We start from the raw sequence: 22,196 nt of genomic DNA on the forward strand, positions 1-22,196 counted from the left end.
CGATTCTGGAAAAGGGCCAACCTTGGATCCGGCTTTTAACCGGGTATAGAGGACTGATTTTGCGGCTGGCGATTGGAAATAGGGTCCTTTTCCTTTGTTCTGTCATTTTTATTACACTCGCTTTAGCTTTCCCTTTGTTTTTACTATACTGGCGCTCGGGTCGAGCTTTTTGGAAGGGGGGGGTGATATGACGGCTAGTATTACATAGTTAATACGGACGTGGTTTCAGCCAAGGGGTTGGTTTCAGCTAAGGTTCCAAGCTATAGTTCAAACCAAGCTCGCTTCCAAAGCTCGGCGTTTTAGTAGTCTTGGCCATACCTACTTATCCACTGCCACACCTCACTCCTTCTCTCCTTAGCTTTAGATTCTGTAGAATATTGGAATTATAGATCTTTGCATATTATTCCATTGCTTTGTTCCTGCCGTTATAATTATAATCTATATAAAAAAAAAAGATATATCTGCTATTTAAGTATATATTTAGATATTTTATTCTTATAGTTAGTATTTAATTATATAGGTATTAATATCGATTTTCTATAAATCTTTTAATCTTATTATAATTATTTTATAGGAAATGTTTATATAAGCCTATTTAATAATAGTATTATAATATAATAAAAGATTTATAGAATATTATAGTATTTTAATATAATTAAATAAGGTATTAATAGTATTAATATATTATAAGTTTAGGCCATATATTACTATTACGAAGCGCTTTTAGTAATATAAGTACTAAATTACTAGAGTAATAGGAAGGCATACCCTAAAAATAGAGGGGCAGGTACGTACGGTTGTCAGAAATCAGAAAATCAGAAATCGAAAATCAGAAAATCAAATCTCGCTTCTCGGTTTTGTCGACTAGCTAGCTGTGGGCCTCAGTAATCTGCGGCTCTGTTACATCCCGTCATCAAACCTCGTTTGTTGATCTGCCTATATATGGCCGCCAACGTCGAAATGGGAATTATGATATATTCAATGCAGAAAGAAAAACTGAAGTGTCCCTAAAATGATGGAATCGACGGAGATGCTCCACCCCGTAAGACTAATCAATGCTTAAGCAGCATCTGCGCTGCTACCTGGCGCTGCAGATGGCGTTTTCTTCGTGACCTCAACAATCTAGCAAACAATTTCTCGTCCCTTATGCCACCTCATTCTCAGCGTTAGCATCCTCCCTCTTCTCCCTCTTCCTAAACAACACAACATCCAAACACCTCTGCAATAAATAGACCAAAATCCACCACTCACTTGGCTTCGACCGTTCGGCACTCTCCCTAGGTCTATACTCATGAAACAGCACTCCTTTCTTTTTCCATGACTTGCGGGAATCGGCTTGCATTGAGGACAAAATACACTTTTTGAAGGATGAGTATGAAGATTTAGAGAAGGAGACGAGGAGGTTCAGGTTGAAGACGATCAGGTAGGTGAGGAGGCCTACAGCAACCATTGTGTAGGCGAGATTGTGGTAGCCGAAGGTATCGGTTGTGCTCCAGATGGACTGGCGAGCATGTCAGTGGAGGGGAAAGTGGGAAGAGGAGAAGGGGGAAAGAGGAGCGAGGAAGGGAGCGGGCCAGTGGGGGCTCATACTGTGCAAAATGCCAAGGGTAAGTAGAAGATGCTGACATAGGTCAGGAGCTTTACATTCTCTCCCAGTCGTGTCGAGGCTCGAGATTCCATGACTGCGCTTGCGGAAAATAACTGAAAGGTGTTAGAGGTCTTTGGTGCCACGAATGGAAGAGAATGGAAGGGGGTAGTGGAAAGAAGACTTACTCCATCCCGAAGTGCAATAGCTTTTGTTCGTTGCTCGTTAAACTCTTTTTTGATGTTTTCAAGATCAACTTGTCTCTCATTACACTCTTGAATAGCACCATCAAGTTCTTTGCTCATTTCTGCATCGCCTTCTTTCAGCAGCGTTTGGCCAAACGGAAATAGGACATTGTCTCGGTATCCAACCCAAACCTGTGTATTGCGGGTAATTACCTTTTCCGATTCGTTAAGGCAATTGATAACCCAGAAATACCTCTTTGATCGGGTGTAGAGATCATCTTCAAAAATCAAGTTATCATGAGCTTCCAGATCAAATATCTCGCTACCCGTGCCAAGAAGCCCATCAATGTATTGAACTAAGGTGTACCATCCAACCCATGCCGATCTTAGAGCAAGGATACAAAGCCTCGCCATTAATACTAGGAGAGGAAAGTTTTTGGAGGCTATGGCTTTAAACTCCCACTCATCAATCTGGGATTTGAATCCATCAGGTGGGAGCAGAACCAAGATTGTCCAGAATTTGCTACGATCGTAAGAAATCGCTTGGAACTATCCATGTACTATAAGTGAGCTAGAGTTCAAAATCAAGCGCACAAGAAATGTATACCGTGTTTGCAACCTCGCAAAGTGAAAGCGACACTTTCTTATGAAGGCTCCCCATCTTCCACGAGCTGGAAAACTGTTGTCTAGTGCTCACTTCGTACCAAGTGAAATGAAAAAAATGTGTGTTTATGGTGCGGGGATTATCGAGGTGTTTTGTAGACCCATATTCAGATTTTTCGGGACGGAGGTGCTCCTGGACATCTAACCTGTCGAAATAGCTAGATTCGAAGAAAGGGTTGTTGTCTGTTGACTTTGTCATTATTGTACTGAGCCCTGCAAGAACGCTATTGTTGTGTTAGGAATTTCATCATATCTTCCTTGATCATAATATTACTTACATAAGTCTATTATAAGGTGCTAAAACACCGATTTGGGAGTCGAATCTGATGGGAGGGGCACAAATGTTTCCAGAGGTTTCATCTTCTAGGGTCGTTCCTACGCATCCAAAAATGGGATTTCCAATCCTGTAGGTAATGAAATGGCCGTCAGGGTCAAAATCTCTGACACTGAGATAGCCTTGATGCCTATCAAGCTCACGAACAGCTTCAATAGCCACTTCCAGATTGTAAGAGCCACCCGATGACCAAAAGTTTTTGAAGTTGAGGCGGCCATCCGCCGGTACGCCTGCGGTGCCTGATTTCTTTAATAGGCGAAATAGTCGCTCGTCGGTGAGATTTAGTGCATTTGCCCTACGTTCTATGCTCTCCATGCCTTCGGAAGGCGCCTCATCGTCGAGCAGGTATCCGTAAGGAACCTCAACACAACGACAGGAGCTTCCTAGCACACGCGTGCAAGTCGGGCAACAAGAGCGGTCATCCTCATCCTCAGCTCGACTTCCTTGGGACGAATACCTTACGGTGTTTGGCTGATCGCTCGTGATTTTGATGCCATTATCTGTAGAGCAGCCAGCTTGAGACTCTCTTTCTGCAGGGTTCTGTTCTTTCTTAGCCTCGTTCTTCTTCTCCAGTTTCTCTACACGTCTGGCAAGCTCTTGCACGAGTTGGTGCACCAACTGATCTGTCGGAATAGCCGCTAGTGGATTCTCTATCGACATCGTGACCGAATCGCTCAATTTTGGAAATCTGCTGTGAGCGTTGATAAGGAGCTGAAGTCGGAGAGGTGCAGCCAGCCACTATCGTGGGAGCTGTGAGCTGATAGGCTCGGTTATTCCACGAATGCTTCTCTTCTCTTATATATTACAGTCGCACAGCGGCCGGCTAAGCTCGGCGGCCTCGAATACCTCGCCGGGGGTTTGAGGGGTGGCCGGGCCGTAGTCCCTACGACTTTGGAGGCGCGAGCTGGTGCTTAGGCTTAACGGGTGGTCCGAGGAACCTCTTTCCCGGAATACGAGATCAGGGGACATGGAAAAATCGAGGCTGTGCAGCGATGATAATACGTATAATATCAGTTGATCTAAAGACGTATACAGTCGGTCCGATCCAAAAGCGACAAAACGGTCGCTCTTTTACGCCCATAATAACTTTTTAACCACAACCCCAATTAATTAATACTAAGTGATGCGATTATAGAGTAGAACCAGGCGAAAAGTACCTATTAATCAGATTTTTAATATAATTTGTGGTTCATTAATAATCGAGGTTCAAAGTGCACGGACCCTTTTTACTTTTTTGATTTTTCCTCATACAAAACGCCAATATATTTGCTCGCTAAGGTCACGTGATCCCTGACTTCAGGGGGAGATCGCGGCATCTCACCAGCCTTATTATTAATATAATAATAATAATTAAGCCCTATAAGCTTAAGTAAACCTTCCTAAATACTAAATATAGCTTTTTCTGGTATTATATATATTATATATATGGTAGGGCCCTAATTATATGGGTTTCAAGCTAACTTTTGGCCGAACTAAATCCATAAACCTTACTTATTACTTAGCTACCTTCTTTCCCTTACTTTTGCATATTATCCCATTCGTCCATTACCTTTTTAGATATCGTTCCAAGCTCTTGATTAATCAACTAAGTACGGCAAGCTAAAGGGGTATCCTCGTTGTCCAGATAGGAGGCACTAGCTCTTTTACCACCCCTAGTTTCCTGTAGAATGCCATGCTACTGTCGATAGTAATTAAATAGCCCCTTAATTTGCCGAGCTAGTGTCTTTCCATTATTAAAGCAATAATTACTGGAAGCTACTAAGAGTGATGCATTAACCCTTCTAAGTCGATATTGCCCTAGCTTTAGAAGCTGTTAGCTATATTGCCGGAGTAAGTATAAGTCAGCGATTATACGTGAAGTATATAGCTCTTTGGTTTGAGCTAGCTTAATATCCATATCGTCAAGGACTTCTTGGTAAGTCATTCGTACGTCTAGAGCTTCGTTATCTCCGCAAGCGTTTCCAATAAGGGCATCCAAAAGTAGCTCGTTGGTTTTATCGTCTTTATCTTCAAGCCTTTGCTCTTCCCTTAATTGCATATCCCTAGGGATATTAATTGGCCTCCTGACAATACCGAATTATAGCTTCTTTTATTTAAGAGGTGGTACAATTATAGGGGTCTTAAGCCTACTAGATTACTCTGTAACTTGAGTATCTTTTGCCCTCTGATCATATATATGTCTTTATTGAGTTCTCAATGGCTTTGCTAATTCCTTTATCATTTTGGAGATATAGGAGCCTCTGGAAGCTAGAAATAATATTAGTATACTTATATTATAATATAAAATAAGAAACTTACTAGTCTGTTCTGTAAGTCTTTGCTCTCGCTGTGCGAATATAGGCTTCTCCAAAATAATCGTCTTATTACCACTAATAATAAGCTTTTGCTGAGCCCAAAAGAGAGTCGAATCTTCAAGCTCTACTTCGTTGCTTTGTTCAATATCTGATTCATCAGAATCATCCTCTATATTAGAGGGTTTCCCATACCGTTCGTTAATAGATGCTTGGATTGCAGCTTCTTTAGCTATGGTGAGAACTGTAATTGAATCAAGAGTCGAATCAGCTCGCTTGCGTTTCTGAAGCCTCACAGAGGTAGCCATTGGAAGTATGCAAAAGCGGCACTTGATTGGGTTTGTGGTTGTTGAGGTATTAATATAATTATGGAAGAGCGGTCAACTTAGGGGGGCAGTCACGTGACAACCAAAGTAAAAAAACGACCATACAAAACGCCAATATATTTGCTCGCTTAATCACGTGCATTATAACTTCCTTAATAATAAAGATATTATAATTTTGAGAACATGGAATTAATTCCTATAGTATATAGTATAGTTTTAATTAATACGATTTATATCAATTAGTATTGTGGTGGTTTTTTTTTTTTTTTGTCGCTTTTGGATCGGACCGACTGTAGTATATGTGGTGTTAGTGCAGAGGTAGAAGTCGAGGTAGTATTACCGGATCGAGCGATAGCGGATCGTAATTCACTGCCCACCCGATTAAAGTTTCGTCTTTAATACTATTTTATATTCGGGTTATTTTTTTAATTAATCACGTGATGGACAACTAGCTATAAGAAATATCGATTAATAATTATATATATTATTAATATATTCTTTTATTAATTTATTATAATATTTATTAATAATTAATTACGGGTTAAATATTTATACTTTTAAATTTATAATACATCAATTGTTTCTGGTAAAGACGTTCCACCTCATATCTCCTTCCGATATCAATGTCTTTTTCGTGCAAGCTCAAATGAAACCACATTGCCAACACCCAACATGACAGTCTCCAACTACGGACCATCAATCCGTAATGTCCATCGACAAACCATCACTTCCCATAAACACCTCTGAAAACCTCATGCCCTTCCTACAACTTCACAGCCAGCCTCACGTTTGCTTCCGGGGCCGGCCTCGCCGTCTCTTCTGCTGCTGGCCACCCGATACGTCGGCTTTACCAATACCCGCTCGGATCGCACAGTACTGCGCCTGGATCGCCCCTGGGGTCCGGTGGGGGAGGACGTCATGGATCTCTTCCCAGGTGCAGCCGTCCTCGTCCCTCATCTTGAGCACCGTCGCATCCTCTTTAGGCGTCCACGGAACACGCTTTATCCGAGGACGAACCGCGGCGGGATACATCTTGGAAGGTGCGCTGGTGTCGTGAGGGGTTGCAGCCTCTGCAGACGTCTCCTTGTCAGAACGCATGCCCGACGCTTCGGAATAGAGGTGCTCTGGGACATGCGGCAGCTGGAACTCGAGATTGTATATCGTTTTGTTCCCAATCTTGGTGCGTTTTAGGAAGCCTCGAAAGGGCCATTCCCGGTACTCCGCGAATAGTGCCGACTCTATCGTAACGGAGGGACTCCGAGAGGGTGGCTTTTGAAATCAAGAGCCTTTTAAAATCAAGAGCCTTTTAAAATCAAGAGCCTTTTAAAATCAAGAGCCTTTTAAAATCAAGAGCCTTTTAAAATCAAATAGCTATTGAAATCAAGAGCCTTTTAAAATTAAGTGGCTTTTGAAACGGGAGGAACCCCGCACTAACGACTCACTGAGCTCTCAAGCAATGCAACCAAGGCTGCACTCCTCCAGCAACGACGTTCTCACACGACTCCGCTGCCGAAGAGGGTGGGTACCAGATCAGCACCGCAGGCATAAACATCACAAGACGTAGACTCTGCAACAGAAGACACCATATGCAGCTCTTCTGAATGCTATTGATTTCGCATTTGCGCGCGTTCTGTGGGCAAGATCCTGCAAGGCTGAACCGGTATTGCTGCCCCGAAGGGGACGCCCACTAGTAGCTGTCGTGCTAGAAAGACGTAGTAGTGTGTAAACTAGGAAATGATTGATGGCGAGCTCGGTGAACCAGGGCCTCGCTTAAGTGGGAGACGTCTCCCAAAGCTGACTAATCTGCCCGTTGAAGGAAGGCGCCAGAATGCCTTGTCTCGACAATTCCCACCCTTTCTTATCCAATAATACGTAATAAATGCAGAGCCACTACCTATAGATAATACTTTAATATTCTATAACAATACATTATACGGAATATATAATAATATAGTCCATAAACTCTTTCCCGACTTGCTAGATATAGATACCGAATCTTTGGATGCCTTAGTACCTGTAATAAGGCCATTAAGCCCGAAAGAGAAGTATAACTGCCTTAGCAGAACGGCTTATAGGAATCTGCTAAGTAAAGCTATAGAGGCTTTATAATACCAAGTTACTAATATAACTAATAAGCTATATACTAAACAGGGTCCAGATTTATTAAAAGCTTTCCTTTCTACTATTACTAGCCTATTTATATTACTATTAGAGGATTTCGCCTGCCTCTATACTAGTATTTATTATACTTTAATCTCCTTCTATTTCAATATCCCTCCTACTAGTAATATAGGGCCTGGATCTCTCTTAGTAGACTTAACTAAAGAAGAAAGAACTCTATAACTAGTTAAGAGAATATAGATATAAGAGAAGTTTAAGAAATTTATTACAAATACTAGAGCCGCTCTTATCTAGCTCATTAATAATTATTAGGAACGACTTACTACTAGCCTAAAGGTATAAGAACTTTAAGGTAATCCTTTTAGTAATAATAAGTAACTATAGCGAGTATACTATTACTATTATTACGCTCTGCCGCTTTACTAGTAAATTTAGCGTCACGTGACCGCGATGACGCATACGGCTGGCTAGTATTTAGAATACCAAAGCTCCTGTACTTATAAGCTTCCCTCCTTAGTTTAGAATCCTCGGATTAAGAGCCACTCTACCTGCTTTCTAAGCCCAGAGCCCGGTTTCGTAATAACTATAAGCTCTAGAGACTAAAAGTAGAAACAGAACTATACTAGTTATAATAGATACTATTACTAATTAAAAATCTCTATAATTTCCAGAAATATCTAGAAAAGAATAACTACTATTCTTTAGATATCTCTAATTATTAACTCTATTATACTTACTTAATATATATCTATATTACTAGCTTTAGCTTATCTATCTTAAATATATATAATATTAAGATAGCTTTTAAGAAAGATCTTTAATATATTATTTACTAAATAATCTTTATTAATACTCTAGGTCTCGGTATTATTCTTATTAGTAGTAAATTACTTTTCTTATTAACTTTATTTAAATATAAGATATCAGGAAATAATAATAATAATCTCAACTAGCTTACTATTTAGATTAAGTAATATCTTATAACTAATTTCCGGGCTCTCTATAATATCTTTAATATAGTAATAGCTAATCTCTTATAGTATTACTGTAGTAGGGTTTTTTCTCTCTTGTCCGGCCGCACATTTCGTCCTAACCCAATTTTAGTGAATTATTTCTAGAGAATTATTATACTATAATACTAGAATTATATAATGTTCTGTAAAAGACCCCTTTTTATATATCTTAAGAAGTCACGTTACTTAAGTATTATTACGATAAGGTGATATTGCAGTAGTGGTAAAGAGCTTAAATTGAGCTAAAGGCTGCCTGCCAGGCTAAAAGCACTGGCTATATACTAAGTCACATATAGTGGTACTATATAACTGGTGCCATATAACAAGTATATAGCCTCGATTATATAACCAGCTAGCTAATTAGAAAAAATACTAAAAATACTAAAAATCTAATAGCCTAATAAACCCTACTATAATACTTACTTAAATAGAATACTTACTTATATTAACTATAAGTAACTGTGCCGTAGAAGGGCCACCGACTATTAGTTAATTCCCCGCGGTATCTCGACGCGCAAAACTAGCTTTGTTGAGAGGCTGATTTTGTACGTGACGGCGCTAAGCGATAATGTGATTCGAAAGAGTAAAAAGGAGGTAAGGTTTATTATCAGGTGCGTTCGGGCTTTATGACTTAGCTCCGAACGCAGCTTACGTGATTTCACGTGCGGTTTTACGTACAAATTCGGGTCCCAGACGACAACACAGACTGTAACAATAACAACTAATTAAACTGCCTTCAATTTGCCCGTTTCAACAAGCTTCACGAGAACAGGTTCAAAATATCTGCCAGCCATAGCTTGTCTATCCATGAAGCCATGTACATAACTACCAAAATGTTAACCATACTGCGATAGGGAATGCAAGAAGGCAGGGACCGTTGAAGGCCCTTAACAAATCCAAGATCCAGGGCGTGTAGGCCAGCCCAGCTGGACCAGAAGCCAATTTATCTTCTGCAGGTGAGAATGCCAGCTTGACTACCTCTTTCCATCGTTTTCAAACACCAAGATTGACCCAGCCATTTGTGTACAGCTCAGTCGCATTACCGCGGATGCCCAACAATTCTCGGCGCCCTAGAGGGGCACCGCAAGCCTGCAGGCAGACGTTCCTCCCACAGCATGTGCCCGTGGCGCAGACCCAGCCCTGTTGGCAGTCCTTGGTCGAAGTACAGTCGGGTAGAGGAGTGCAGGACTCGCTGGGCCCGCAGAAGCCCGTGCCGTCTGCAGTCTCGAAGCAGAAGCAGCTCCCGCCGCAGCTGTTGAGGCTGTTGCAGGTCGATCCTGCGCAGACCGGAGCAGAGCATTGGGCATTGATGCACACTCCGGAAGGACACTTTGCAAAGAAAGAAGGGTGTGTTAGTATTGCGCTTGAAGGGGGCTTGATAAAGACTTTGGGAGAGAAGAAGGGAGAGAGGCGCTTACCACATTGCCACATCTCTCACAGTTGTTGGGATCGCTGAGTGCGTCCTGGCACGGCCCACCTGCAACGCAGCTGATCTTTCCAGGAGGGCACTTATTAGACGGACAGGCCTGGCATAACTCGAACAAGAGAATGGCTACCCCGACGTTGCACGCGTATTCTCCGTACTTCTTGCCGAGGATGAGGCCCGCTATCGTCGCTGGAATGCCCACTTCAGGTCCCAGCGCGTTTCCAAGAAAGCCGATGCCACCCCCAACGGCTTCGCCGATCGCGGCCCCGATTAGGTGGCAGCTGACGCTGGTTGCGAGGGCGGCGATGCCCACTCCGCGCCAGTCGTTGCAGAAGAACTGCGCGGCATTGCAAACTAAGCTCGAGGCATCCCGCGCCAACAGCTCGCCGAGATCTCTCCTTGCACTACTGCCCGGCGCGGAGGGGAGCGGCCACTTGCCCACGACCTCGAGTGCGCATTTGGCCAAGAAGGCAACAAAAGTGCCGTTGTCGTACATGATCAGCGTGTCGCCGCTCGAGTCTGAGATGACGGCAGCGTGTAGGTCGGACAAGTCCACGGACAATTCGTCACTGCCCTTGGAGAGGATGAATTGCGAGCCCGGGAATTGGCGGTAGGACAGACCCCCATTTGCATCCGAAAAGCTGCTGTTGCTCTCTCCGATCGGGCTTCCCGTGGGCGCCACGGCCGGATGGCACGAGTTGGGAGACACAATGGCGTATGGATTGGCGGTGTTGATGGGTGTGTGGGAGGCGCTGATCGTCGTCGTCGAATGCGTGACGCTGATGCACGAGCAGCCGCTGGAGTATCGTGCGCTGCCCTGGCAGCCGGACGCGTAGGCAGGGATGGCGGTAGGGGTGATAGTGATAACTGTCGGCTTGTCTGTAACGGTGGTGGTACTAATGATGTCAAAGTCAGCAAAGGCATTGAGGGGAGCACCGATCTGAAAGATGGGAACTGCCGGCGGGGTTATTTACGACACTGTTGCCAGGAAGTACGAGGAGCAATCAGCGGTACCAAGCCGAGTAGGGAAGGCTGAAGCTCGGATGGCTAGAGGCAAACTTGTTAGTCTTTCATTGAAAGTTAGAGCAAGATAGATGCGTACCGCGGAGGCAATTGTCGGCATTGCAGGAGGCTAACGCCGTAGTGGCAGTATAGAGCATCCAGGCGCTATGCAGCACCAGAGAACGAGTGAAACGCATGCTGGGCAGCGTTCAACTACTCATGTACTACGGTTAGGAGGGCTCCACGACTGTGGGAGGTAGGGAGCAAAGTTGAATGTTTTAGGTGTGAAAAATGATCACGGAGCAAAAGATAAGTTGGAATGCGATGCACATATAAGTTTACAGGAGCGGCGGTAGTCCTTATAAGATTGTGCGAGAGTCGGAGTTAAGCACCACGAGGTGGTCTCTACGGGAAGTCTACCCAAAGCTGGCAAAGGGACGGCCCGGGAGCAATGCAGAGCCTCAAGGTTGTTAAGAAGGTCCCATGAGGAAAGATCTTGACACCAGATCCGGCCTAACTTAGTGCTCTGTGGCTTTAGTGGCTTTATGATGCCAAGCCTTGTGGAGGGAGCACGGTACCGTTGTGCTCATCTCTATTCGTTTGGCTGCGGAGTGGAGCCCTCCCGTAGCTCTGCACCTCAGCTCACCAATATTTCCCCGCTGTATTACCTGCATATTGACCGGCCTCACCCGCTCAGCCTCGATGTTACTCGTGCCGCGCAGAAGTCTGTAAATAGATTCCTTGTAGTTGGCCTCCTTGCGCTCCGTGCCCCACTCGTCCATGTACACACTTCTGGGTAAGGGGCTGGGTTCTCGCAAGGCTGCGGACGGCAAACCCCGCTCATTCTGGCCAATCCCCTACGTTCACCCGCAAGGCAAAGGGTTCGATAGTTGCAGAAATCACGGCCCAGAGCCCAATAGATCGTGGCAGCTGAGTGAACGGCACAGAACCCTAAGGGCGGATAGGTACAGTACAGCAAAAGGAATCATCGCGGTGACCTACTACCGACTCTTGTTTGGTTACACTCCAGTGTGATATCAAAGAAGACGGCGCGTCTTCCCACCCACCCCCCCAAGCATTGCAAAGGACAGTACTCGTGCTGCCCAGAAGTCTGTAAATAGTCCCGCTCTCGCACCCCCGGCTGACCAATCATTGACCAAAACTGTGTAGATCGTCTGAGATCCGGTTTAAGTGATTGGCCAGCTAGGGGTGCGGGAGCGGGACTATTTACAGACTTCTGGGAGGCACGAGTACGTAATGTTTTGGTGCCTGTGTCCGAGAAGATTTCTATAACAGAGTCGCGGTGCTGTCAAAGGCTTGTCCCTTCAGGCACTAGCAGCTCCAGTTCGTCACCGACCTAGCCGTTGTGCAATACAGAGAAGTTTTACTTGGACTCCCAGAGAAGCCAGCCCCAGCTTCGTGATGGCATATTGGATTCACTCCGCCAAGGTCAGGCATGGTTCTAGAATCCGCTTGATCCCGAAGGCGGGTGGGCTTTCCCACAGAGTGAGCCAGCCTCGACCTCCCGAGGGAATTCAATATTTGTTGCATGCTCAACGCCACGGCGCAACGCTCGGCCCTATCCTCACTCTCGTCGCTGCTACTGTATGTTCAAGCAAAAGCAATATCGTGGGTTTGTTCCACATGGCGTACTGCAGGTTCAAGTTGAGCAGCGGAGTGTTCCGTTTTGCCAATCATGTGCCCGGCACCTACCACGGCTTTCTCCCCCAGAACCGTCTTCGAACTTGATAAGGACGACCTACTCGTGTCGCCCAGAAGTCTGTAAATAGACGAGTGGGGCACGGAGCGCAAGGAGGCCAACTACTGTATAAGGAATCTATTTACAGACTTCTGGGCGGGACGAGTAAGTCGCCATGAGGCTGAGTATCCGCGTTAGAGACCAATTAATGTTTCCTAGAATGAACGACTGTAACCTGATCGTCTAACCACCTGTCGCACGCACACGACAGAGCTCCGGCTTAGACAGCCTGGCCCCCTTGCGGTGCTGTTGACCGCCATACCTGAGATTGACGACGGGCAGCCCCGGGTGGTCGATGAGAGCCACCACCATGCCTCGCGAACTTTCTCGGAGCCCGTCTGCGGTATTAGTCGCTGAGTATCAGGAGTGGCCTTTCCAAGGCTTCTCAAACGAATCAGGATCGGGTTACTACAAGCCACCTGCGCTTTACCGTTGAATTCTAGACAAATTGTAAGTATGTTCTCCAGAACTGTTCTCTACTCGTGTAGTATTTCCATTTCTACTCAAATCCCTCTTTTTGCTCTCTACTTTTAACAAATCCAGTTGAGGCTTCTTTATAAAGCGTTGTCGGATTTGAGTTTCGATATTACGTAGAAGTAGAATATTTAGAATAGGATATATATATATATCTAAGATAGAGTTAACTCGGTTTATCTATTAGAGGCCTATACTATTAACCCTTATAGCAAATCTATTAGTATCTCCTTACAATATTATAAGGTAATATAAAGCCTATACTTCTATTACTAGTTAAAAGCACTTCTCTTTAGTTTCTATATAGTCGCTTGCTTTATCTTATTTAACTTTACGTCTACTAGTACAGTACATAGCTTCAGCTAGTATAGCACTTGCCCTAGCTCTTTAGGAGACCGGCGAGGTTACTTATAATCCCGAGAGTCTAAGAGTACTCTTTCTCGAGGACTTGCTCGCTAAGCCGCAGTGTTACGCTCTGCCGCTTCACTGGTAAATTTAGCGTCACGTGATCGCGATAACGCATGCGGCTGGGGCTAGTATTTAGAACACCAAGCTCCCGCACTTACGAGCTTCCCTCCTTAGTTTAGAATCCTCGGAATAGAGCCACTCTACCTTGCTTTCCAAGCCCAGAGACCCGGTCTCGTGACAGCCTGCGGCGTTGGGGGATAAGGCAGAACTCGGCTCCCTGGCGTGCTGGCGTATCCGTTTCGCCAGTGCTTGAGGAACGCCGGCGTCAAAAAGGGAGCAGAAATCGGCTTCCTAACACTGGCGTATCTATTACACTGGGGCTTGAGGAACGCCAGCTTTGAAAAGGAAGCAGAAATTGGCTCTCTCGCACTGGCGTATCTATTATGCTAGTACTTGAGGAACGCCGGCGAATAGAGCAAAATTCGGTGCCCTAATATTAGTATATATACTCTCTGGATACTGGAAAGCACTAGCGAAACGGAAGTATTAGCCTTAGGCCGAAATATTTTTAATAGTAATAATCTGAGTAAAAAGGTCAGAATATTATTAGTTCTATTCTATTAAAGATATTTTTAGCTTTTAATAATCTGACTAAAAAGGTCGGATTATTATTAGTTCTATTTTATTAAGGATATTTTTAGCTATTAATAATCTAACTAAAAAAATTAGAAATATAAAACGGAAATAATATTAACTAAGTATACTAAATATAATATACTTATAATATAGATTATATAAATAGTAAAGTATTATATAACGTCTACTAAAGAATAGATTATATATTTAATTATAAAAGAAAAATCCTTAGAGAAATTTCCTAAGTAATTTCTTCTAAACTTCTAATATTTCTATAAGAATTCTCCTATAATATCCATAGCCTTAAAAGTATTCTCCTAAGATTCCTGAAGTTATAGAAGAATTCTTTTAGAAGAATTATCTTAAGAAAGCTTTCTTATAATATTTATAGTTCTAAGATTATTCTTTTAAGATCTATAGGGTCTTATAAGCTATAATGTCCTAAGATACTTATTTTAGAAGTAATATTCTTATAGGAGCTATAGAAACTATATTAAATACTTTTATAGAAGTTTCCCGGATATTATAGTCTTATAAATAATATTTTCTCCTTCTGAAATACTTATAGAAGCTTATATCTTTCTTAAAAGATCTCCTAATAGCCTATTATTTCTTGAAAAATTATTTTAGGTAGTCTATAATTTATAAAGAGATCTCCTTAATATACTTTTCTAGTAGAGATTTTCGCTTAGAAAAGTATACTAAGAAGAATTTAATACCTCGAAATGCTTTTAAAAAAAACCAGTATTATTTAGAGAGTTTATAAAGGAGAATATAATATCTATAAGACTAGTACTACTTCGAGAGCTTATAGAGGAAAGTATAGTATTTAGAAATATTATTTGAGGCAAGAAAAAAGGCAGAATTAAGGTTATATATTATATTATTATACTAATTTAATTAGGCCTGTTTTACTAATAAAGACTAATAATATATCGAGTATTTTTTTTATAAGTAATATATAGATCCTTCCTCTTTATTCTCTTATTAATTTTTTACTTCTTACTCTAGAAAAGTCCGTTATCTAAGCTCTAATAATAGATAGTATCTTTGAAAAGTTTAGTATTATTTATTAATTTATCTTCTATAATAAATATATTAATACTTACTAATTTATTAAATATATATTTCTTATTACTATACTTTCTATTATTTCTAAAAGAGGTTAGTATCTCTCTAGCTAGTAAAGTCTCTTTTCTTATTATAGTAGCTTCTATTATAATCTCTCCTTATATTATATACTTTATTTCGACTTTTGCTCCGGTTATAAGTCCAGAAATAGGAAGCTTATTTAGGCTCCTATAAGGCCTTAGAATATAATACATATAATTTCCAAGGTTATTTAATAGATTAATCTCTTAAGTTTATCTCTAATTAAATAGAAAGAAGAATAGTTCAAATACTATATAAGTATTAATTACCGTTTTAATACTAGCTACTTTAATAGTTAATTAGTAATATTAATTAGTTAGAACTATATAATAAATAAGTCTTATTCTAATACAGTTATTAAAATATAGAGGCAATTCGAGTTACCGGGCTATTAATTAAGGAAAAAGGTTATATAGGCTAGTTCTATTAATCTTTATTTATAGTAGCTCTATTATTTCTCTAGCTAATATAATTATAGCCTTAGTATATAACTTATTTATACTATTACTAATAGATAACTTCTTCTTAGAATAGTCTCGAAGCCTTTATTAAAGCAGGCTATTTTCTCTAATTATTATATTAGAATTTTAAATAGCCTTATTTCTATTCTCTATAGAAGGCGCTTTACTAACGGGGGGAAATATAATTATATAACTGAAATAAATCTATTACTAGTATATTATAAAAGTCTTATAATAATTAAAGCTTAGATTATAAAAAATATAGTAAATTTATTAAAAAAGGCTACTATAAAACTAGGGAAATCGGGACTTAGTATAAGAAGGGCTACTAAATAGTTAGTAGAGTTAAGCCTCTATTTCAGGCTAAATAGTCTATTAAAGCAGTACTTTTACTATATAACATTTATTAGTAATAATAAATCTAGAATTTTTCTTTTTAGAATTATATAAAAGAACCTTATAGACCTTATCTTTTATAAATTAGTAATATAAATACTTTTTAGCTAGCTATTTCTATAATTAAATTAATATATAAGACTATAGATAATAAACTAATATAATTAAAAGAATAGAACTAGAGTTATTCTTATAAATAATAAGTTTTCAAATCTAGTTAATAGTAATTATTCTCTAGAAATATAAAGCTAAATATTAATTAAGAGCTAGTAGAAGTTTTATAATTCCAGGAATTATAAAACCCCTGTCTAGTCTTATAAAAAGAATAAGAACTAATTAGAATTATATATAATAAAGATAAAATAGTATTATAAAGAGGCTTATAGAGCTTAGCCTATTTTTAGATCTAAAGAAATTCGAATCTGGCTTTTTATTACTTGAATTTAAGAGATTAATAATATTATATACTTTACTAAAGACAGATACTATATATATCTAAACCTCAGGTAAATCCCGAGCTATAGTAGAATTAAAGGAAATAAAGAAGCTAACTAGCTTACTAAAAACTTAATAGGGCAGATTTCTAATTACTATTTCTCTAGACTAGCTTTACTCTAGTAAAAGATAATAAAAGCAGACATATTATAGGACTGGAATATAGAGTAAAATAAATTAATTAAAGGCTAATACCTATAGAGAATTAATATAGTAATTCCGGAACTATATATATAAAAGCTATATAATTACTTCCTATAATAATAAGTAGGCATTTTTACTTAACTTAGAATTAATTATAACTAGCTAAAAAGTTTTAGTAAATATATAAAGTACTCGAATAATAATAAATATAAATACGGAATAATAGAAATACTAGTCTATATTTTTATTAATTACTCAAATCTATAAGAACCCAGATAGTAACTATATAAAATAATCGGAAACCGCTTTAATAACCTTATAATAATACTAGACAGTAGAATATAAAGGGAAAACAAGATTATAGCTAAAGAATTTAATACTGTTTTAGACTTTATAAAGTAATCTGGAAGATTTAGGAATAGAGATAGAGAACTAGATAATACTAATTTCGGGTAAAAGAAAACTCACCTTTATATAATCTCAAAATAATAAACTATATATTAGATTTAGTAATAACTAGTATATAGTCTATATATCTCAAGAAAGAATAAATTAGAATAAATAATATTTATATCTATATCTATATCTATATTACTTGAATTTAAGAAAGCTAATTTAGGCCCTTTATTACTTAATTAAGCCTTTCCTTTAGCTAAGGTTTTAGAGAATTAAGGATTTAAATATGGCTCTCTACTACTTTAATTTAGAGGAAATCGATTTAAGCCTCTTATTATATAACTATAGACTCAAAATCGGTTCCTATATTTCTATTAGCTATTATATAAAAGTCTTTAAAAATAGCTATTTGAATAAAGGATCTAAATAATAGATAACTCTCAAATATCTTAGGTTTAATACTTGAAGTATATTAAAACTACTCTAAATAAATTACCTTTTAATATTAATAAATACTTTAAAGATTAAATAAAATAATAAGAAGAAAAGAAAAAAGAGAAAGAATAAGGAAATAAATAGAAGAATAGAGACTTTAATTATAAAAGCTTACGAATTAGAGAAATTTAATAGTATTAATATAGCTTTAATTATTTATAAATATAGTTAATATATTATATATAAATCCAAGGTCTATTTATTATAGCTACTATTTATAGTAGAGATAGTAAGTAAAGTAATAATTTACTTAAATATATAAGTACTAATACTTTATATTTAGTAAATTATCTATTCTCTTCTAAAGAATATAATACCAGAAAATATTGAGAAGTGCCTTTTTAAAAAAGTAGAGAAAAATTTAGCTTAGAAAAATAAGGAAGTAAAGAAAGATTTTTAAGAAGTCGGGTATTAGTAATTAATACTTAACTTACTGGCTTCTAGAACTAGTAAGAATTCCGAAATAGTAAGATATTATAGGATTACTATTTCCAGAAAGCCTTATAGTTCCGGAAGCAAGTTTTCTAGAACTATTATAGGTTATAGAAATATATAAAGTCCTGAGAGTAAGTTATAAAGAGATTAAAATTATAGTAAATTCTAATATAAAGCTATTATAAGAAATAAAAGCTAATCTCTTTTCTTATAATATATTTTATTATATAGCCTTAAATTAATTTGGGTTATAATATAGATCTTTTATCTAGATAGACTAGTAATAGCCTAAATCTTTATTATAAGTTCGAGCTTATTAAAAGAATTCTTTACTTAGTAATATAATGGGGATTTGATTATTATATGAATATCGGACCATATATAGGCGTTGGATGCGTGGGTAGAGGTAAAGAGGGTAGGAAGCTAAATAAGTAGAAGTAATAATATTAGAACTCTCAGTACCAGTAATGAAATAATACGAATGGTCAAAAATAAGGGGCTCCGAAGGTTGATGTATTGGGAAGGCTAATCGTACGTATAGACGGAGGTCTTATATAACCCCTTAAACTAGCGCCAGCATGCCTGGGAAGCAGGACACGTGACGGTAGTTACGGGACGACAGGAGTGGCTGGATGACGGGTGTGGCTGGACAACGGGTGTGGCTGGACGATAGGTGTGGCTGGACGAAATGTTTGGCTGGACAAAATTTGTGGCTAGATAACGAGTGTGGCTAGACGAAATATATAGCTAGACGAAATGTAATAAAATACTATTAAAGTACAGGTAGTATCATAAAACTATTAGTATAAAGGAACTATTAGTACTATTAAATTAATAGTATAAATAATTTACTAGTATAAAGAAACTATTAATACTATAGGGCTATTAGTACTATTAAAATATTAGTATAAGAATTTTATTACTACCAAAAAACTACTAGTACTATAAAATAGTTAGTATAAATAATTTATTAGTACTATAAATCTAGTAGCTAGAAAGTAATTAGTATAAATAAATAGTTAATATAATAACTAGTTACTTTATATTTTAGAAAGCTCTTATTATCTGAATATATAGACTACCGAAAGGCTTTTACTATCTAGATAATTATATATTATCTAAAGTATACTCGCTCTTATATAAGAGATATAGAATAGAAATACCGAGATAATTACTCTTAAAAATAAGAGGGAAATAGCTTCTTTATTTATTTATAATTACTCTAATAAGCTATTATAATTCTAATAATATATTAGAAGTATATTTCTTTTATAAATTATATTAATCTTCCTTAATCTTTCTTAGAAAGCTTAAGTTACTTTATATAATTATATATAATAAAAGCTAAAGAAATTAAAGCAAGGCTATTTGAAAAAAGAAATAAACTATAATTATAAAAGTATATAAGTATAGAAAGTTTCCCGATATATATATTATATTATATATTTATTATAATAAATAATATACTACTTATTATTCAAAAAAATTTAGCTACTATTAATAAAAGAAATAGTAAGTAGAACTCTAAATAAGACTAAAAGAATTAAAGTTAATTCTACTAAAGTAATAAATATATTTGCTTCTAACTAATCTGCTTTTATATAATATTAATACCGAGCTTTAAATATAATATTGACTTTATTATAAGTAAAGAATAGGCAATCTGAATATAAAGATATAGTATAACTAGATATAAAGTATAAAGGTTAAAGAAAATTAATAGAAAGAATTATAATTTTATTTTATAAATAATTTATAATATTATACTATAACTAGTATATAGTATACTTCGTTTTTATATAGTAATATCCCGAACTATCGGTTTAAAAGATTAGAGTATAGCCTCTAAATAATATAGGGAAGCCTAGTTGGACTCTAATAGAGGCAATTCTCTATATATTACTCTAATATATATAATTCTGGAAATATTACTAGAAGTTATTTAATAGATCTTATATCTGAGCTAGTCTTACTAGACAGGGCTTTACTTATAGATTCTATCTAAGAATAATATATAGAAATTAGAATTTTTATTAGTAGAGATTTAATCCGAATTAAATATTAATTATTATATATTTATATAATTATAATTTCTAGTCAAATTATATACTATAAATATAACTTTAGCTAGATTCAAATCTTAATAACTTCTAATACTATATATCTAAAGGAAATTATAAGATAAAAAAGATTAAGAATAGAAAACTTTTAGGTACTAAAGAATAACCTAATAAACTCTTACTATATAATTTTTAAACCGCTTAATATTATTAAGAACTAGTTTCTAAGCCTTATAAATAGAATAATAGTAAATAATTCTTATATTTATAGATATATAATATAAGTAAATATCCTTAATATAGTTCTATATATATGAAATCCGGTTAAAAGTATATATTTATTACTTATATAAAAGCCGCTTATTTCCGATATAAATAATATATTAGGTCTTTTTATAAATAATAGGGAATTTGTCTACTAGTTAAAAGGGCTTAGAAGTAAGAGATTTCTTCTTAATTAGATTTTGAGAGGCTAGAACCGAATATAGTTTATAAATACAAATTAGAAGCTTTTATTAGAAAGCGAGTATAATAAGAAGATTAATAGTAGAGATCTTCCGAGAAATAATACCCTAAGAATTCAAGTCTCGAGAAAAATTATAAAGAATCTATTATAATTATATTTATTCTATAAGTTTATATTTAATAATAGATTTATTAATATTTTTTTTCTTTTCTATAGCTATCGAATTCTATTACCTGTTTAGCTACCTCTTTATTATTTTATTATAGATTTAGAAGAGGTAATCTTTTCTATATACTTTTTTAATTTTATTTTTTAGGCTCTTTTTTATATTTTTAAGCTATTTATAGAGATTCTTATATTTCTTTATAACCTTTTTTAGGGCCTGCTTAATAAACTTATATTCTTATTTAATCTTAGTAAGTAGTTTTTATATCTACTACTTAAGATTAATAATATCTAGATCTACTATAAAAAGCGGCTTTATAACCTTATTAGAAACCTCTTTAGAAATACTAGAGTTATACCAAATACTTATATATATAAAGGCTCGAATTAGCCTATTATTAGAGATATTTTTCTCGAGATAGATATCTTATATATTAAATCTAATAAACTCGTCTTAATAGGCTATACTAAAAATTCCGGTATTAGAGCTATATTTTAGAACCTAATTATATATGAAATTAGAAATAGTATTTAGAAATAGCTATTAACTTAGAATAATAAAATAGAATTAGATAAGATATATACTATTAACTATATTTACTATATTTTAGTAGAAGTAATAGCTAATTAGCCTATTTTCTAAGCTAGAGTTTCTTTTAAAATAGCTAATATAGAAGATATATATTAAATAGAATATTACTTGAAATAGTAATTTCATCTAGCTATCTCCGGTTTAGATTAGCCTATAGAAAACTAGCTACTTAAGCTATTTGGGCTTCTAGTATACTTTTATTACCTTTACTTTTATATTTTCTAGATTAGTAATAAAGAAAAGCTTAGCAGATATATAGCTATTAATAAGAACTATATTATTACGGATTATATAAGCTAAGATATAAGAGATTAGATAAAGAATAGAAAGAGAGTTCTTTTAAAATAGAAATATTATACTAGAAAGAGGAAATTAGCTAGGGCTTAGAATCTAGAAGAAAGTAATATATAATTTAAGCTTATTATTAACTTTTTTATAGTATTATAAAAAGACCCCTATTATAAGAATATCTTTTTTCGGATTTTATATTATCTAAAAGCAGATATTCTTATAGTAAAGTATTTTATATTATTATATTACTTCTCTAAACTTATCTAGCTTAGTAGTATTATAGGCCTGCCCTAATAGCTCTCCGAGTTTATTAATCTCAGTAAGAAAGTAATTATTTATATTATTAGTTATAGTAATATCTTTCTCTTTAGTACTATAATTACTATTATAACTAGTATTCTTATTAATATCTTTTTCGAGAATAG

At 36.7% G+C, this 22,196-nt stretch overlaps 5 protein-coding genes across 5 annotated transcripts; 1 reads left to right on the forward strand and 4 right to left on the reverse strand.

The window, feature by feature from the left end:
* Nucleotides 1–843: 843 nt before the first annotated feature.
* Nucleotides 844–3,451, reverse strand: K444DRAFT_576582 (uncharacterized protein). Its single transcript, XM_024877540.1, has 5 exons — nt 2,712–3,451; nt 2,378–2,657; nt 1,774–2,319; nt 1,591–1,701; nt 844–1,501 (listed from the first exon to the last, which is right to left on the reverse strand). Exons 1-5 carry the CDS (start codon nt 3,425–3,427, stop codon nt 1,145–1,147), a joined length of 2,010 nt encoding a protein of 669 aa, XP_024727758.1. The 5' UTR covers nt 3,428–3,451; the 3' UTR covers nt 844–1,144.
* A 2,516-nt stretch (nt 3,452–5,967) lies between these two features.
* Nucleotides 5,968–6,688, reverse strand: K444DRAFT_622193 (uncharacterized protein). The gene has a single exon (XM_024882050.1). It carries the CDS (start codon nt 6,480–6,482, stop codon nt 6,168–6,170), a length of 315 nt encoding a protein of 104 aa, XP_024727759.1. The 5' UTR covers nt 6,483–6,688; the 3' UTR covers nt 5,968–6,167.
* A 2,823-nt stretch (nt 6,689–9,511) lies between these two features.
* On the reverse strand, nt 9,512–11,143 carry K444DRAFT_648576 (uncharacterized protein; the record flags this gene model as incomplete). The annotated part of the gene is made up of 4 exons (XM_024885476.1): nt 9,512–9,847; nt 9,937–10,840; nt 10,919–10,991; nt 11,047–11,143. The coding sequence occupies 4 exons, from the start codon at nt 11,141–11,143 to the stop codon at nt 9,512–9,514; spliced, it is 1,410 nt and encodes a 469-aa protein (XP_024727760.1).
* Nucleotides 11,144–12,314: 1,171 nt separating this feature from the next.
* Nucleotides 12,315–12,810, forward strand: K444DRAFT_277729 (uncharacterized protein). Its single transcript, XM_024871538.1, has one exon. It carries the CDS (start codon nt 12,369–12,371, stop codon nt 12,693–12,695), a length of 327 nt encoding a protein of 108 aa, XP_024727761.1. The 5' UTR covers nt 12,315–12,368; the 3' UTR covers nt 12,696–12,810.
* Nucleotides 12,811–21,666: 8,856 nt separating this feature from the next.
* K444DRAFT_546631 (uncharacterized protein) lies at nt 21,667–21,819 on the reverse strand (the record flags this gene model as incomplete). Its single annotated transcript, XM_024876243.1, has 1 exon — nt 21,667–21,819. A coding segment is annotated over one exon (153 nt), but the record flags the coding sequence as incomplete, so codon positions are not given.
* Between the last annotated feature and the right edge of the window lie 377 nt (nt 21,820–22,196).

Source organism: Hyaloscypha bicolor, assembly GCF_002865645.1.
Source record: "Hyaloscypha bicolor E unplaced genomic scaffold K444scaffold_183, whole genome shotgun sequence".
Classification (NCBI taxonomy): Eukaryota; Fungi; Ascomycota; class Leotiomycetes; order Helotiales; family Hyaloscyphaceae; genus Hyaloscypha; species Hyaloscypha bicolor.

Bases quoted from the DNA above. Each gene is read 5' to 3' on its own strand.
- K444DRAFT_277729 (XM_024871538.1), top strand. From the start codon at position 12,369: ATGGCATATTGGATTCACTCCGCCAAGGTCAGGCATGGTTCTAGAATC.
- K444DRAFT_576582 (XM_024877540.1), bottom strand. From the start codon at position 3,427: ATGTCGATAGAGAATCCACTAGCGGCTATTCCGACAGATCAGTTGGTG. The intron at 1,702-1,773 runs GTAAGTCTTCTT...AACACCTTTCAG, and splicing joins CTATTGCACTTCGGGATGGA to TTATTTTCCGCAAGCGCAGT. The intron at 1,502-1,590 runs GTATGAGCCCCC...CATGCTCGCCAG, and splicing joins TACCCTTGGCATTTTGCACA to TCCATCTGGAGCACAACCGA.
- K444DRAFT_622193 (XM_024882050.1), bottom strand. From the start codon at position 6,482: ATGCGTTCTGACAAGGAGACGTCTGCAGAGGCTGCAACCCCTCACGAC.